Raw genomic sequence first — 18701 nt, forward strand, 5'->3', positions numbered from 1 at the left:
ATATCTAACTTTCCCCTTTGTATAATGACACCAGTCATATTAGATTAAGGCCCCCCCTATTCCAGTATGACCTCACCTTGACTAATCTGATTTGCAGTGACCCTATTCCTAAATAAGGTCACATTCTGAAGTATTGGGGGGTTAAGATTTCAACACATGAATGTGGGAGAGGGGGGCCACGGACATGGGTGAACCCTGAAACCAAGCCATGGGGACCAGGCTATACTCTTGGAAGGAAAAAACTGACATCTCACCGAGCTGAAACCCGATCAAGTGTCTCCTGTTCAGGCTTATAGGAGGAGAACCTTGTCATCAGAACAGCGTGATTCTTCCTGGAGCCTGGGAAAAGAGAAAGCCAAAGGATAGGAACTAGTCAGTGTTTATCCGGGCCTGGCCAAGAGGCAGAGTCAGCAAATCTGGGGATTCAGGCACCCCGGCCTCCACATAGTTACATTTGGCTCCTGAAGGGCAAGCATCCACGGTGGCTTTGATCAAATCTCTCTCAAGAGTTTCTTAGTTCTAATACTGAGCTCGCCGAACTTGGTAATTCACCTTCTCAGGAACCCAGAGCATACTGGGAACCACCATGCTGTACATGTGACATTATACTACACTCTGTGCAAATGTGTCCCCTGGCTTTGTGCAATACACATCCCACACAGCACACAATATAGACCTAGGGTCGGTGTTCCTCTACTGCAGAGGGAGCGTGCAGTCCCCCCACAAAAGACTCTCTGTTGTCAACGAACTCTTTGGCACTCTGGTTTATCCATCAGTCTTTTATGACTTTGGTTAATGGTAGTCTGCCCCACTCTCCCCGTGTCCCTCTGGCTGTGAAACCGGAGAACAGTTCTTCGGAGGCGTTAATTCAGAGAATAGATAAGAAATAAGGTGTGAGAGGCAGGAGGTGGAGAGGAAGGATCCTATAGAGAGAGGGTGTAGTGGTGCAGCTGGAAGAACAGTGGAGCACAAACAAATGTCCTGTGGGCTGAAGTGGACCGATGGCGTATGAGTAGTTGGCAGCGGGGGCGGGGAAGTGGCAAAGTAAAGGCTCCAAAATAGCACTGAGTGCAAGAAAACTGGGACAAGAGGAAAGGAAATGTAACAAGCATTAATGACGCTTCCGTGTTGTTTTTCAAAGAGACACAAATTAAAGACTGAAATTCCTGGGTGGTTTGTTTGTCGTTTGTCTTTTGCTGTTGGTACTCCTGATTACTTTTGGCTATTTGATGGGGCTTCTTTGAAAGCAACTCCATATAGAAACAACAGTGCTGCCCAAGAGAAATAGACTCTGGTCTGCATATGTAATTTTAAGTGTTCTAATGGTAGTCACTTTAGAAAAAGAAAAAGAAACAGGTGCAATTGATTTTAACAATATATTTTGTTTAACGCAAATATCCAAATATTATTGCAATATGTAGTCAGCATTTTCAAAGGTATTAGTGAAATAGTTTACATCCTCTTTTTCATATTGAGTCTTTAAAAATCCGGTATATTTAGAGCACATCTCAATTTGGATTCTCTATTTCAACTGCTCTGTGGTGATCACACATGTGCATTAGGACAGATAGAGGCTGGACTATGCAGTTCTGGGTTTCTTAAGAACAAAACGATAATCATAATAGTAGTAGTAATTAATAATATTTATTGAGCATCTTAGATGCCTCTTAGATGTGACACATGTCATATGAACCCTGTTTCTCATGCAGCGGTATAGTTAATCCTCTTAACAACCTTATATGGAAGGTACTATTATTATCCCATTCTACAGATGCTGAAACAGAGCCTCAGAGAGGGTGAGTGATTTACCCAGGGCCACACAGCTGAGAAAGGGCAGAGCCGGGACTGGAAACCCAGTCTGCCTGACGCCAGCACTTGGTGTTATTTTCTCAGGGCCAGCGAAGAGGCTGGCCACTGCCCACGCTTTCCCCAACCCCCTCCTCAGAGTTCAAGGATGGACTTTCTTTTCTGATTAGTGGAGCTGTCACGTTGCCTTAAAGAACAGACCGGAAAGAACGTTAATGGTACGGCTGAGCATCCTGTGTGACTGAGAACAGGGCAGTAACAAGACGCTCCGACTCTCATCAGCCGGAGGAAGTTGCAAATTCAAAGCCGGGGAGCCGATTCACAAAATGCAATTGTTCTCAATGACACTTACTTAGCAAAGAGCCAGAGAGAGAATTGATTGTCATTAAAAGCTGGACAAGAGCATCGATTGCCACGCCCCCCCCCCCCAGTGATGATTTGAGGACTCTGACTTGGCCATGCTGAGAGCGTCGGTGCGGACACATTGTGATGTGATTTCCTATATGGAAACAGCTCCAGCATGGCCAGTCAGTGTCAAAGAAGCTGGAAACCGAGGCCCGGCCAAAGGCGGGGGCAGCCTAGGCCCATGCGGCCGCACATCCACCCCTAACACCCATGGGCAGCGGGAGCTCTGCTGGGGCCTGGGGTAGGGTCGCCCCTTCTCTGGTCGCGTTTGTCCAGATGCTCTAGAAGCCCTGCAAGCTGTGACATTTCTGGGTCTGGGGCTCTGTGGGAGGACGGTGGTCCCTGCTAACCACAGCGGCAGCACCTTCTGGAGACAGAAGGTCCGGGCACGGATGTGGCCTGGACAAGCCACACCAAAGCATCTCCCAACTCACTCCTGAGCACCCAAGGCGGGTGGTGAGCAAGGCCTCGCTTCCAGAAGCTTTCCTAGGCAGGAGGTGATACCGTGTTCTCAAATGTTCCTGAAATCATTGCCAGCTCCCGTCCATCCTGCCCCGGCCACAGTTGGAGAAGAGTGTGCGAGGCTCTCCCGAGGAGCAGCCAGGCCAGGGTCCACGCAACACCTTGGGCTCCTCCCTCTGTGCATTCAGGAGAAGCTAACTGAGTGACCCCTGAGGCAGGCCCTGGGGATAAGGAAATGCACAGGGCAAAACGTCTGTTCTTCAGGAGAACGTGGTCATAGACAGACTGAGAAATCAACAGCTACAAGGAAGCTGGAAAGTGCCGGAAGACAGGAATTTAATCTACAGCTGAACACAGAATATGTGGGGACTGAGCTTCACGGGGTGAGAGAACATTCTGGAAAGGCAGAAGGGACAGTCCATACCAAGGGACAGGGAGGGGCACTAGGGGACATCCTAGCAACTGTGGCTTACCTAGCAGCTGGAGCTCGGAGTGGGCACAGCAGGGGAAGGGGATCAGGCTGGGGGCTGGTGTGAAGGGCTCATGTGCCATGCTGAAGAATCGGGGCCTCAGCCAGAGCTTAGGGTGCATGGGAAGATTTTAGAGTGAAGTGTCAGATGGCTGGGTGGAACATTCCTTGACCTCCCCCAGCTGAGCTCAGCCTGGTGTAGCAGGGCTAACGGCGGACGCTGTGTCCTGCTTTCGCACCAGCTGACAGAGGTGAGGAATGGAGAGATGGGAGGGAGGGGGAGACAACGTACTGTTCTTTGCTACCAGTATTTTTATGTCTAAAAAAAGACCACCCACTACTGAGAAGCTTGGGGAACAATATGCCAGCTGCCCATATGCCAGTTGCCACAGCTAGAGTTTTGGAGGTGAGCTTACCTGAAGGTAGGAATCCGAGTTTTCACCCGCATCCCCAGCCAGCACTTATCTGGATTGCCACATAGGAGTTGCTGAAAAACAAGTGTGGGATGCCTGTGAGTGAGAAGGAGGCAATCTATTTTAAAACTTTCTCAATTGATTTCTTCTTAAATTCTTCATTGTCCTTTCCTGTTTTTTTGGATAGGCTTAAATATATATGCCATGCTGGGTAAGGTGTCATATGTATTTAAAAATAACTAGGTGCCAGAAGAAACCAAACTCAACTTGTGAGGTGTGTGTGTGTGTGTGTGTGTGTTTAAAGGAAGCCCGTTTATTTTGCATTTGACTATATTTAGAGGCTAACTACACGCTAGATATGGCAGTGCCCTAAATAGGCTTGCACGTAGAGTGAAGAAATACCACTAAGTATTATGCTGGAATTTCCTGATTGTAAACAGGAGAAGACTGTCTGCAAACAGGAGATCTATAGTCTCAATGCTGCCCCTGGGTAATCTCCTTGGATGGATTATTACAAGAATGGCTGGTAAGCTCTTGGCAAGGAAGCCAATGTGGGCTCCCTATGATTCAATAACGGAATGAACGAATGAAAGAAGGAATGGATGAATAAAGCGTGGTTGTTCTTTATATGAGGGATATGTTGTGTAAGACCTCATATAATTTAATACATGCATAAATCAAGACTAATTCCCCCATGGGAATAAAGTAGGATTTACATCACTTCAAGTTGTGTACATTAAGTGCAACCTTATTCTTTCCCATTGCCTTATTTCGGATTTGCATAATTCGTATCAGCATAGAGTATGACTTGATTTCCTCTTTTATAAAGGAGGACTATGGATTTATATCTGGAGATCGAGGATGTGCTTGACAACGTTTTGATCGGATGCAGAAATGTAGGCTGCATTTTCATAAAGCCAAGCGCAGATGCCCTCAAAGTATGCTGATCACAATGAAATTGACCTACCAGGCGGGTCCCCAGAACCATGCCACAGAGCTCCAGCTCTGTCCTCATCAATATACAAAAGATATTCTCAAATCTGTGATACAACAATAGCTGGAGAGAAAGCAAGTGTTTTGGATGACAGAGTCAGGACCCTCACGCACCCACCCTATGTTCATCTCAACTACCTTGGACAGTGGACCAAATCTAAGGAGGTGGCATTTAAGAGAGAGAAATACAAAGTCCTGCACTTTGATCCCAAATGAATATCCAGAGAAATACACCAACAGGGACTTGTTTTAGTTAATAGCAAGTTCAGTCTGAATCAGTGGTGTGAGGAGTCTTCTGAGAAAAAAAAAATTAATTCAGTCTTTGGTTTTCTTAATTGAAGCAGAAGATCTAGAATGGAAGGAGTAGATAGTTCCTCCTCTTCAAACTTACCTGGAATTCTGTTTTCCGCTCTCAGTTTTGATCACAAGCTGGAACGTGTCCAGAGGAGAGAAAGAGTAGACAGAACTTGAAATGTTTATTCTGGAAAAGACTTAGGGAGGAAATTATTGTTTCCACATGTATAAACGGCCGCCATGTGCAAGAAGATTTAGGTTTGCATTTTTGTGGACTTCCATGCCAGTGCAAGGACCTTCGGGTAAAAGTTTTAGGGAGTGAGATTTTGTTTTCGTATAAGGACAGTTAGAATGTCTGAAGAGGAGAGGATCACCTGAGTTCATGGGGTTGGTCTGGCCATCTTGACACCATTTAATGGCCGTGTAGAAAGAGTCCATGAATCTGATTTCCTTTTCTTTTGAACTCTCAGAGAGTTAGTTACAGATGATCCCCCCAAAATAAGTAAATAAAATAAAATAAATGGCCAGTAAATTATGAAAAATAATGTAACTTTGCTAGTAACTAAATGAAAACTCAAACAGTAATAATGTGTATTTTGTCTGCTAGCAAAAATTAAGGAGAAAAATAAATTCCAATATGGTAGGTAAGGATGCAGTGAACTTGGTTTTCATTCACTGGTATTTTTTTTTAACATTTATTCATTTTTGAGAGACAGAGCATGAGCCGGGGAGGGGCAGAGAGAGACAGAGAAGGAGACACAGAATCTGAAGCATGCTGCAGGCTCCGAGCGAGCTGTTAGCACGGAGCCTGATGCGGGGCTCGAACCCCCAAACTGTAAGATCATGGCCTGAGCCGAAGTCAGATGCTCAACCGACTGAGCCACCCAGGCACCCCTTCACTCACTGCTATTTGCACTGATGCCTTTTGGAAAGGCACATCGAGTCTTGTAGCACTGATGATACCTCTGTTCCGATAGTCCAGTAGGCGAACTAACAAAAGACAAGTTGAAAATATGCAAATGGCCACTTGCCCGAAGATATTCATTGTGGTACTACTTATCACAGAAAGGAACTCCAAGCAATTGAAACAATGGAAAGGTAACAGTTGAAGATGGCAGGCATTCGCTCAATGGAATGTTATATGGCACTTAAAAAGTCATTTTCACTGTAGCTGTAGGGAAAATGCATAGGACACAGTGTTACGTGTGCACCTGTGGAGAATTGTCACCTACAGAATTCCATAGATGTGATGATTATAATTACCTACCCGGCAGATGGATATGACAAAAGATAAGAAGGAAAATTTCCCCTTTTGAAGTCCGGCTTCGCCACTAGCCAATCCCTTAACTTTTCTGTGCCTTAGCTGCCAAGTCTATAACACAGGGAGTTTGGACTCAGTGGTGTCCAATGTCCCTTCCAGTTTTACGATGTGAACAGAATGGACCTGTTTCAAGAAAGAAGTGTATCCCAGAGGGGTTAAGAAATCAGCCACTGTCTTGCTTTCAGGCTTTCCCCCATCATACTCCACTTCCATATTATGTATTTTTAGAAATCAGCTTTGAAATGAATAGCAAGATGAGAAAAAATAGAATTCCTTGATCTTTCTCAAATAAATTGCTGCATTTTGAAGGAAATGTAGCCATAGGCTCCCTAAGTACTTCAGCGTGAAGCAGCATAAAACAGTTCTCAAGTCATTAGGATACTTTATGCAAAAATGCCCAAGGATGATTTCAAATCAAGATAGTATTGCTAGGAGCATTCGTGAAATGCACTGTCCTGGGAAGGTTTATTCACACAACACAAAGGGAAGAGGTGGACATTTAATAAACTGGTGTATTCACTTCTATTTGAGTCTTTTAAGGGGCGCCTGGGTGGCTCAGTCGGCCGAGCGTCTGACTCTTGGTTTGGGCTCAGGTCATGATCCCCGGGGTTGTGGGAGGGAGCCTCATACTGGATTCCTCGCCGGGCATGGAGCCTGCTTGAGATTCTCTCTCTCTCTCTCTCTCTCTCTCTCTCTCTCTGTCTCCAAAATAAAACTTAAAAAAGTAGTAAAAAATTGTCTTTAGCCAGTTCCCAAACCCCCAGTTTTGCATCCCAATCAATGGAAAAATGGTCAAAACATACTTAGGTTTGTGCATAACGTAGGACCTTCTTAATTCACAGGGGTCTGAGAAGCAGACATGAGGTTTCAACTCAGAAACAAAAGCCTCCTAGTCGCTCCCAGACTCCCTGTGAAATTACCCCCATTTCTTGAGAACTTTCTAGAAGGGTGGTGATTTCTTGGTTCAGACACTTGCCATCAGGCAGAGCAGTCAAGAGGAGAAGCTGGTCGGGGCTGCTTCTCACCCTCAACGGGGCCACTTGCATAGCATCAACCACATGGGTGGGTCTTCAGGCTCCATGCGGCACCCGGGGAGAAATTTCACTACTCTGAGGATTCATATAACTTTGCAGACACAGTTGTCTGATCTTTTCAGGAAACACCCCATTTTCAGTTGTCCAGGAGGAATTTTTAAAATGCAGGGACAGGGGTGCCTGGGTGGCTCAGTCGGTTGAGTATCCCACTTTGGCTCAGGTCATGATCTTGTGGTTTGTGGGTTTGAGCCCCACGCTGGGCTCTGTGCAGACAGCTCGGAGGCCTGGGGCCTGCTTCCGGTTGTGTCTCCCTCTCTCTCTGCCCCTCCCCCACTCGCACTCTCTGTCTCTCAAAAATGAATAAACGTTAAAAAAAAATTATAAAATGCAGGGACAGCCCACATCTAGATTACCTAAAAATTACAGAAAAGCTTGTGTATTATGTAGCTATTCAAATAAGGCATCCCTCCAGTAAATAATTACATCTTCAAGGCAGAGTCCAGACTTTTGTAGTTTGTCTCAAAGAAGCCTTAGACACATAGCTCCCCAACCAAATGCACAGCACAGCATGGAAAATGCTGCAATTAAAACCATGGCAGGAACGAAAGAAAGTCACTCACAAGTGTGAGCTTTATTGATACCTTTGATTGTCTTCTTTCTCTGCATTTATACCAAGCTGTTTTTAAGAACATAAAGACACTGGCCATCCTTTGTTTGCCTCTTTTCAGGGGAGGAACTGGAGTGTGAATTGGAGAGCTTGGAGGGGGCGGCCGGGGTGCCATCTCGAGGGAAGAGAAGCCAGACGGGGAGGCACACGAGTACACGGCAAGGAAGTGAACACACACAGAAGCAGCTTCCGCATCCGACTGCTGTCCTTTCCAATTAGTCACCTGGCACTACCCTGAACTTAACTGCAGTTAAGATTGCCACTGCTTACCCTGCAGGAAGCTCGGCTCCAGAGACACTGGCCCCAACCCCCTTGGGGGGCCACTTAAGCACCTGAGCATCCGCCTTCCACAGCAACTCAGGGCTCCTCTGCCATTAGCTTTCAAGTCCCTTCAAGCTGACTCTACCTGTCACCGTCGCCCAGCGGTCACTGGGATAGAATTGGAGCTACAGGAACACGTCTTGCATTAAAAAAGAACTGCCTCGCGAGGGTAGCCTATGGATCGTTAACAAAAAAACGTGCAATTTTTTTCCACTGCTGTGGCATCATTTCAATTCTTTGCCAGTAGTCTCCCTTCTCACTTAAGCCGTTTTGTAGCCCAGAGGTCTTGTGTTGGGGTCTTCACTGCAGGGAACGGCTACCAGATTTCCCTCCTCTCTTCCGTGGGATGGTCAATATCCCCTGGAGAACCAGATCAGAATGTTGGAGGTGTTATTGTCTGGACACAGTCCCCTCAAATATTCGGATACTCAATCCGCCTGGGTGGTGACAGATTAAATCCTAGAGGAAGAAAGTCTAGGGGTTAGAAATTTTATCGCAAGAAGTCTTCAGGGCCTGGGATAGGCCGGCAAGGCTCCAGCCCCAGAGGAGAATTTTCGTTTATTGCTTGACAGCTTCCAAATGAAGGGCAGAATCGTTTTTAACCACAAGCCTGAAGTTCTGTGACGGGAGACTGGCTGTCCAACAACTCTTCAGAGCAAGAACTGGGATTCTGAGATGCACGGGTTCTCTGGCTCTGGCTGGGAGTTTGTGTTATTTGCTAAAGGTGTGTCACTTTTTTAGAAAAAAACTTTATTTTGAGAGAGAGCACAAGCAGGGGAGGGGCAGAGAGAGAGGGAGAGACAGAATCCCAAGCGGGCTCCGCAACACCAGTGCAGAGCTCGACGTGGGGCCGGAACCCACAAACTATGAGATCATGACCCGAGCAGAGATCAAGAGTCGGACGCTTGACTGACTGAGCCACCCAGGCGCCCCAAAAGGTACGTGGATTTTCTTTTTTTTTTTTTTTACAAGGGAAGCAGGCAGGAAGATGGGTAGGTACCGTAAGTGTGGCTCAGACCCTAGAACCGAACTGTAAAAAACAGAACACACACCCTAGTGCAGGTAAGAAATATAAATGATTTTACTGCTCAGCATTTGCATATGGAGACGCAGTGCACCCAATAATACGTGGCATCGTTCTTCAATTGATGCAACTCAGTAATTTTTATTGCAACTGGAAGACAATACATCACAGAAACTTTATGGTAGGTCTGGGGAAAAGTGTTATTTACAATAAATGATGAAATAGTTTGTCTTTGGCAATATGATTACATATGAAGAATGCGAAATGCAAGTATGGATGCCTCCAAAGCGACACCATCAGGTCCCTAAGTTTCGGCTGATTGTGCAAGCCTCCACACTGCTCCTTTAGGTAACACAAACGCAACTGAACATCACTTCCTTTTTCCTTTATGGTTCTCCCTTTCTATTCATGATATTGGCAGTTTCATACAGAAAATACAGGAAAAAAAATTGGCTTTTGAAAAATTATTACTCTAGTAAATTAGAATTTGGCCATGTAGGTCTATTGGCCGGCGAAGGTCAGATGACCCTAAGCATCGATAGGTGCTTGGTCTTCTGATTGCTTTATCACTGTTATTATTTTTTTTTCTTCTGTAAAACAAAAATGAAATTCAGAAATGTTACAGAATCAGAGTATAAAAAAAAAATGTACAAGTGTATAATGCTTCCCAGACACACCCGGAGACTCCCCCCCCACCCACATTTTCACCATGGCAGGTGTAAGTAGTATGAATAACGAGCATGAAACTGGTTACTGAATCAGCTATGAGCTTCGACGGCCTCAACATACATACTCAAGAAATGCTTTATGTTTAAATAACTGAAATTGTGCTAAGTTTCATCTAAAAAAAAAAAAAAAGAAGTGGGGGGGGGGAAGTTTGGGGAACTCAGGCCACAGTAATGAAGGGATGAAATACAATTTGTAGGTTTGATAGGCTCACCATATCGAAGTCTGTGCGAATCCAATATGGAGTATCAGTTATTTGCAAAAGGTAGGGAAGGCTGTTCTCAACTTTTGCAAATGAAATACAGTGGAAAAACACTGCTGAATATATCCCAAATAAATAGTCTTGATTTCAACGCTAACAAAACGAACAGGAAGGGTACTTGTGAGCGTATCACAGTAAGTCAGAAGTGATCTTTCACCTAGGTCTGATTTCAAAAGTACGACAGACAGCAAAATGCAGCACCATAGACACATCGGTTTTCGGCCACTAAAAGATGAATCGTTTTGAAAATCGTATTTTCCTTCCTTAATTTTTGGTCAGTGAAGCTAGCACTTGTTTGCTGAACTGTGGAAGAATTTCAAGGTCACACGCATTATTCATGATAAAGCAACCGAGCTGACGAGTCTGTGCTTAATTCAAGAATAACCAGTAGAAGAGAGAGAAAAAACAAGGACTTAACCACCTCTGGTGCTCTCTCAGAGGAAGAGGGGTTAACAGATGAATTCACAAAGGTAGGCGGGTCTATACAGAACACTGAATGCCATGTGTAAATCCTCATGAAACTCCAGAAACAGGAACACCACACAATGTATATACTTTGATTTACACATTCCGTTACAAAGAAAAAAGACACCATTACAACTTTGTAACTGTGTTAACTGCAATATAAACCAAAGTCCCGAGTTTGGAAGGTAACTAAAAGAGGGTTATCACTTAGGTTATATAGCAAAAGTGTTGATGTATATTATATATAGTAGTATAAATAATAAAAAAGTATTATTTAAATTAGATCACAGTGCTGCATTATGTGCATAACAGTGTTTGATATAGTATTGGAGGGCTGGGACCTAGGACACTAAGGATTTAACTGTCAACACTGGTAAGTCACAATCAAGAGGGGACACAGAGTTCAAATGTGTTCTTTTGGTGGCAAAAATCCTGAAGATGAAAGAAAAAATACTTCTCTACAGAAACATAAAAATAAATGGCAACATCTGGGCAGCTGTGATCCACCAGAAAGAAACGAGTCCCAAACCCGAATCAAGTTTAAAGGGAAAAGAGAAGTCACATTGAATTTGATCCGATCCCCTGTGGAAAACCCTCCCATGTAGGTCACTTGTACAGAACTCTGATTCCTTCTCCAAAAGCCCTTCAAGGAGAGGCCAAGAGCCCACACGCGGAGCGTGGGGTAATTGAAACGTGAGTTGGTAGCACTCGATGCTGTGCCCAGCGCGTCCGAGGACTGGGCTGGGCACAGAAGCCATCTGGACGGTTTTCACTCTACAGAGCCCACAGCCTGAAGTTGTCCCCGGGGCGGGAACGCCACTCAGTGCAAAGGCGGCTTCTAGAATTGCCCTGTGGTAGTTACTGCCGCACCCAGCAAGGACCAGACTCGTCGAGCGCCTCTATGAGAAAAATCAGCTCTTGGGAAAAGCCTCCGACACATCCCTTCTTCAAAACTCAGCCCCAAGACTGAAACCTGCCACAGTCGTCTTGGCCATCTCAAACCACCACCTAAATGTGGGTTTGGTTCATTTTAGTTTCGAATAGACAGCTTCACCAAAGAACTCTTGAAACGTATATTGGTTAGAGAGGGAAGGGAAGTAGGAGCTTATGGTATATAATAAGGCTGGGAAAAATCTATGATGCAAACCCTTTCCACGTAGTACTAGATAAAGGTAAAAGACAATTATAGTAGCATAAAAATAACTGTCTATGTGTATATCATTTAAGGAAAAAGAGCTACAGTCTCTTTCTCTTAAATGTGTCCGAGGGCCAACAGCAAGTAATTGTAGATGTCGTGGTGCTGATGTATTCATGGTTGTTTTCGAAAGCGTCTTTAAATATTGCTATAGTTCCCCGTCTCCCCCTCCCCCCTGCCCCATGTGAGTACGTGAGATACTGGAATGACACACGAAATGCCACTTCTCCCAGCAGGAGAAATGAAAGCAAAAACACCACACCCCTTGAACGGTGCCCAGGCGATCTGTCAGACTAATGAATACATATGCTAGTTTTGGAAGCTAAAGGAACACCTGACGTTTGGGAAGTAATTCCAAGACTAAAGTGAGTTACACTGGAGCAAAATATTCTTTCACAAATAGGCTTGTGCTTAAATTCTCTACTGCTCTTGGAGGAGGGAGTGAGAGAGGGTGCCTCCTGCCCCCTGGCGTGGCGAGGGACGTGGACAACCTCATTCTGCAATGACTTCACTACAGACGGCCACATACACGTCGATACTTTTTTTTTTCCCCTCAACAGTCAAAATACAAAGTTAAACACAATTGAGCCATTGTTTTGGTTATGCATAATGTGTATGCCTCCAAAAACAGAAGAAAAATAGAAAAAAGTACCCTCACTAAAGTTTCCCCTGCAAGCCACCCAGCAGCCCCTACAGAGGTGCCGAGGGAGACTCAGGAAAATAACACTTAGAAAGCTGCCCGATGAGGTATTTATGCAAAGAGAGTGGTTCTGGAGTTAAGAACACACTTTTATAAGATAGTTATCTATTTCTCAAAGAGATCAGAAAAGTAAATCACACACATTGCATTTTCTTATTTTCTAAAAGAGGCCTTTGCTCCTTTAGAAAAATGAAGTGAGGGGAGACAGCCCACGGGGGGGGGGGGGGGTTAACTGGAAGAAGTCCCCGCCAGAAACAGTCTTGGATGTCTGCCTCTGCCTTTCAGGAGGGAAGTCTAAATCTTATCCTGAGGGGGTGGGGTGAGGGTAAGGGTCGGGGGGTGGGTGGGTGTCTCCTGGGTTCGGTCAGGTGACAACACGAATCCAAGTGTCGCTCAGGCTCCACGGCTAACACGGCTTTTGGGGCATCAGATATTTGGGGAGATGGAGGGAATAACACATCCTCTCCCCCATCTACACCCGGAACAAATATGCTGGAAGTATTCCGGTTCAGGTACTGAACTCGACCTGTCACAGGGATGTAGTAGACTTTTCTTTCCCCAGGTTCTCTTTTCGGCAACCCAGAGGAAGCAAGTCGCGGGGTACGCGCCAGATGCTTCCCTCTGTCCTGGCTGATGGAGCTCCTGACCGTGCCTGCTGCTGGCCGATGGGCTCTGCAGTGGCCCACGACGGTCCCATTTTTAAAGATCACCGTCTCCCCGGGCCCCCCCTCCCTCCCCCTCACCACCACGTCCTGAGCCACGATAGTGGGTGTTCCTGTTTATGTTTTGAAATTCCCCTCCACGTGGGTGGAAGATTTCAGAGATTTCTCGTTGCATCTCCCAAGGTAATTTCTTTTAGGCAAAGATAACAGGAGTTTCTGGTCTGCGTGACATCATCCGGTTGTCTAAATTCAGCCCTCACAATCTAGGCGGGCTTCATTCCAGGCTGGTTGGTGTGCACGGTACAGGTGGCCGGCCCCTCCTTCCCACTGTGAGATGGCATCACAGGAAAACTGTCTGGGGCTGGTCCTTCCAACACCCATGTCACTTTCTCCTTCACGCGTACCCTAACTCACACCCTCATCCAATAAGGCCCATTAGCGTGCTTCCCCTTCTTCTGGCGAATTTGCATAATTATTCACTACCTTCTTTCTAGAACCAAATCCTGGTAATGGTTTTCTCAAGTCGGCGTCCTAGAAATTCTCGATTCTATCATACACACTCACTACTAAGTTTGCCCTCAAATTATTGCGTCATGGTAAACATGTACAGACAAAGAGAAAGGACACACTTTTCAACAGAGAATCAGGGGGTCGGGGGCTGAAGTGCAGACAAGGCAGTACAGAGCTCCACCATCCAGGCCCTACCAGAACACGAAGATATTTTCTATTGCAGAGTAAGATTCCCCAACAGTCAGAATTTGTCCCTGAAGAAGGTTAAACCTTAAACACCTGCTTCAAAAAACCAAAACAAAATAATTGGGGAGAAAAAAAACAAAACAAAAACAACAGAAAAAAAATGAAAGAAAGAAAAAAACAAAGAAAACCGAAAGAAACTCTAAGCCTAAGGGCTTAAAAATTAGAGGCATAGCCTTTTCTCTATTTTCTATATTTATATGAAAATAATTCATGCTTCATGCTAAATACATTATTTACCTTACAAGAACTTTGTTATTTTTGAATAAAAAAAAGTTTGTGTTTTGTGATTTTTTTTTTGTTTGTTTTTTTGTTTTTCTTTTTTCAAAGGAATCCATGCATTGTGGATCAGAAATTTCTGCGGGCTACACTGGCTGAACGTGGAAATCATTGATTTTGCAAAGATGAATCCTGACTGGCATTAATTGCAAACTCCACTCTGAGGGCAGTACAGGAGTTTTTTTTGCTTTTGTTTTGCCGTGTTTTACTTTTGTTTGTCCGTCAATGTGCCTTTGATCTTTTAAAAACACACCGCAATACTAATGGCAGCTTGTGTAGCTTTTTTTTTTTTTTTCCCCACTCGGATCAAATAGTTTTGACAGACAGAAAAAGATCTGTACCATTATTTTCTTCCTTGACAGCTATTGTAATTTCCTGGACTTGATTTTCACTTGGGCAGTTAAGAAGAGCTCATTTTCTGCATCAAGTTCTCTCTCTCATATTTGTGTGTGTGTGTGTGCGTGCGCGCGTGCACGTGTGTGTGCACATGCGTGTATAGGTGTGTGTGCAGGGCCAACCTCAGGCTTATGGCTTGTGGAACATTCTCTTAATACAGAACAAAATTCAAAGATTAGCAACATCACTAAAAATTGACCCACTCTCTCATTAGTCACTGACACCTGGTATAAACGAGTGGTTCAGTGTCCACCTCCTAACATGCTACTAGGCTCCACAGCGAAGAAGCACAAAGGACTGGAGACCGTCCCCCACTCCGTCCACCCATCCCTGCACACTTCATGGCCACGCCAAGGCTCTTCCTGGCACAATTTGATGCCCAGCGCTACAAGCCTGGACCTGCTTCCAGGGGACCAGGACTCTTCCTTCTCCCCAGTTGCCTTATATGCATTCACTCAGCGAACCCAGCTGGGTGGACATCCTGACCTTTTAAACCTAAGGGTTGGGCCTGATCGATGGTTACTTTGCACACGTGCCTTCTAGGTGCCGAATGTGTGTTCCCGTGGCATGATCGTTGGCATCCCTGCGGATTCAGCCACGTGTTTCTGACAAAGCTGGAGGAAGCAATGGTAATTTTGGCTTTTTCGTTGTTGTTTTTTTGTTTTTTGTTTTTTGTTTTTTTTGTTTTTGTCTTCAGATAATGAAAAGCTTTTGTAAAACAGCTGAGTGTCAATATGAGTTCTATGGCTTCAATCTCCTTTAAAAATAAAATTCTTAAGGGTCCAAAACAAAGGAGGGGCAAATTAAAAAAAAAAAAAAAAAAAAAAAAAGGAAATAAAATAAAACCAAACCAAAAAAAAAAAAAAAAGATAAGAAAAAAGTAATAAATTGCTGATATTGCCACAAATCATTAGAAATCTCCTGACATGCTAAAACCAAATGGCCGAAAGTTCAAAACAAATCGGTGACTTGTTTTTAATTTTTCGTGGTTTCCTTTTGCTCTTTCTGCCCCTTTGCCGTCCGATTGGTGATGTTATTCAAACAGGACCGAATCCCTGCCAAGTGCAGGAGCGAGCCTGCCGCCTCTTTCATCTCCTCGTCGTCGCTCTCGGGGGGCTTCTCCGTGCGTCTCTTTTTGAGGGGCAGCGTGTCGCTGGGGACCTTCCTGGCCTTGGCCAAGTGCTGGCGCTTCTTGTGCAGGGCCGCGTAGCCGCTGTCCCCCAGGGCGTCCTTGGCCTCCTTCGGGCTGTGTTTCCGGTCGTCCTCCTCCGTTTCGCTGTGGCTCTCGTGGCTCTGGAAGCTGCCCTCGCTGCCCTCGCTGCCCTCCTGGCTCCCCTTGGTGGCGAACTCGTAGTGGTCGTCGGCCGAAGAGGAGGAGACCGAGTCGCTGGCCGGCGACGTGCTCCTGGCGGTGGAGGACTTGGCGCTGCTGTAGTTGTGGTCCTCCTTGGGGTCTCCGCTGACCACCGGGGAGCCGCACGACGGCTCGCTCTCAGTCCGCAGCCGGCAGCCGCTGAGGCCGTTCCTGCGGACGGGGCGGCGGGGAGGGGGTGGTCACAGAGAGGACACAGGTTAGTGGCAGCGTCTGCGCATGCTCGCGCATGCGCACCCAACCCGCCCGCCGCCCAACCTCTGGTGCTCCGCCCGCCTGCGGGCCACAGGCTGCCCTGCTTCCTAGAGCGGGTCCGAGTCCTGCCCCACCCCCCCCGACCCACCCCCCCGGCCTCCCGGCTCATCCCATCGCCCGCTTTTTCACTCCGTGTGCGCACAGACGTCAAAACAACACTCTCCTATTAAACCATCAAAATCAAGCTGTGCTTGGGTTCGCACACCTGCTAACACCGTGGAGTAGGCACCGCCAGGCGATGCTGGCTGGGTACTTCAGGGACAGAGCCCGCGCTCTTCCGGAGGGGCCTTTTGTCAGGGGACTGAGCCCAGTGTTCAGCCGAAAGAGATAACCTGCCACGTGGTGACAGCTATTCACTCGCGCCTGCCCTGCCTCGTTCATTCTGTGAATATTCACTGAACACCTAATATGAATGCACGGCCTTAGGGAGGGTCCTGGGGAGGCATCCGCGGCGGAATCAGATACAGACACTGTCACAAAGATGCTCAGAGTCGAACAGAGAAGCAAGTCGTGGTTACATCACCGGTGAGAGAGAGGGCACTAAGCTACCACCTAACTACGCTTACCACCTGCCAGGCGCCACGCGCCGTCCGCAGGGATGGTTGCACTGAACTCTGTGACGTGGACAGGAGCATCCCTGTTTTACCGATGCTGGAAGAAGGGTCTGGAAAGCCACACAACTCAGAAGCAGCAGAGCTGGATTAGGACCAAAGTCTGATTCTCAAAATGGGCTCTTGATGCAATCTGACGGACTCTCGCTGTTTTTCTGATTTCCCTATAACTAGGTCCCTTCTGCACACTCCCGTCAGGACCCGACAGCACTCACCACACCTGATTATTGTGTGGTGGGTGTCTTTGTGTCTGAATGATGACCTGAACTGTCTCGTGCTTCATGCTGGCAAGGGGAAGAGTGACTGCACCCACTTCACTGTGGGGCTGAGGACGGGAGAGAACGCCCCCATCTGTCTGGACCAGTGTCTGGTCTAAGGGTGAGGACGGTGATGTTCATTCCTGCTTAGGCCACACATTCCCAAAGGTGGGCACCCATTCTGCGTGGACGGTAGCTGTATTTTTGCCAGTTTCCAGCACACAGGTGTTCAGAAGAGGCAGTGCGGTGGTCAGAGATGAATACGCACAGGAGAGAAGGGTTACTTCGAGCTGGAGGGGATAGACAGAGGACAAGGAAAAGGTCTGTGGAAGATATGGTGTTTGACTTTGGACATGAAGGCTGAAGGTTTGGGCAGGGAGGAGAGATGTTCTATTGTACCATGCTGGCCCCGTGTCCTGTAAGTGTATCCATCTGATGATAAGCTTCTAGGAGACCTGGGGAACACGAGGGCACTTTTCTTTCTTTGCTAACACATCCACAACTGTAGGCACTCCTTTTGTGTTCCCTTCACAGAGAGCACTTCCCACCGTCTTTATGAGCTGAGCGATGCCTTGTTCCATGTCTGTGCTTCCCATTAGAGTGTTAGCTCCACAAGACAGGGCCCAGTCATGTTCTGTCCCCCAGCGGCTAGCATGTGCCAGGTGCAGAGTGCCTGCACACAAGATATTACTGAGCAAGTGTAGGAGCAGAAGGAATTGTGTGGCTGAGAGAAATGAAGTGTGGGAAGATGACTGTGGGTCTCCACCAACACATCTTACTGGATAATCCCTGTACATATGGCACCTGCAGAAAGGCTACGGGGTTAGAACAATAAGAGTCGGTCTCGAGCTGTTACCCTTTCTTTCCTGGCATCCCTGTGGGCCTTCAGGCTCAATGAGACCCTGGTTGCAGCCCAGAGAGAAAGTAAAAGGGGAGTAGAGTCCTTTGTGTAGCAGGGAGTGAAGCCAAGGAGTCTCTCCTCCTTCTGGTGTTCCAGAGGCCTGAGGTTCTCTGCTAAATTTAAGCTGGTGGTTGAAAATCCCACTGTACTATGCACCAGCAAAACGCCTGAGGGCCATTACCCAAATTCAGTCGTTGCTACATGCCTTGAGATCATCAGGATCAACCCCAACAATGACATTGCTGCACAATGACAATTCATTTGCACAGTGAAGTCCTAGCAGTCTCCAGAAGGGCCCCAGATTGTGTCCTGCATTCTGCGATCGCAGATCTAGGACCCCCTCCACCCAGTCCTTCCAGAAAGAGCCTGGCTTTCCTGACAGGCTTCTGTTCACATCCTGGCACTGCTTATTAGTGGCTTCCAGCGGGCTCCATGTCTCCCTTACAGGGCAAGGTGATGACATGAGAAGTTCTCAGCACAGAGGATGGTTCTCAGTGGTGCCTGAGAATTCTGGCTTGGTTTCCCCTGTTGCTGTCAGGCAGTTCACCCCCGCTTGCTGTTGCCGGGACATGCTTACCTGAGCACTCTTGTTTTCTTTCTATCGTGGGTCAGGAGGCTGATGGGGACACAGCATAAAGTAAGAGGAAAGAGGCCCCGA

The 18701-nt window shown here is 46.6% G+C and overlaps 1 protein-coding gene across 5 annotated transcripts in view; it reads right to left on the reverse strand.

The window, feature by feature from the left end:
- Positions 1-9322: 9322 nt before the first annotated feature.
- The window catches only part of FOXN3 (forkhead box N3), a 398278-nt gene continuing 388899 nt past the window's right edge, over positions 9323-18701 (reverse strand). For all 5 annotated transcript variants that reach the window (XM_053224816.1, XM_027066388.2, XM_053224817.1 and 2 more), the window contains one exon: positions 9323-16172. In XM_053224816.1, the coding sequence (XP_053080791.1) occupies positions 15623-16172 (550 nt within the window). In that variant the 3' untranslated portion in view covers positions 9323-15622. The remainder of the gene's footprint in view (positions 16173-18701) is intronic.

Source organism: Acinonyx jubatus, chromosome B3 (assembly GCF_027475565.1).
Source record: "Acinonyx jubatus isolate Ajub_Pintada_27869175 chromosome B3, VMU_Ajub_asm_v1.0, whole genome shotgun sequence".
In the NCBI taxonomy this organism is placed as follows: domain Eukaryota; kingdom Metazoa; phylum Chordata; class Mammalia; order Carnivora; family Felidae; genus Acinonyx; species Acinonyx jubatus.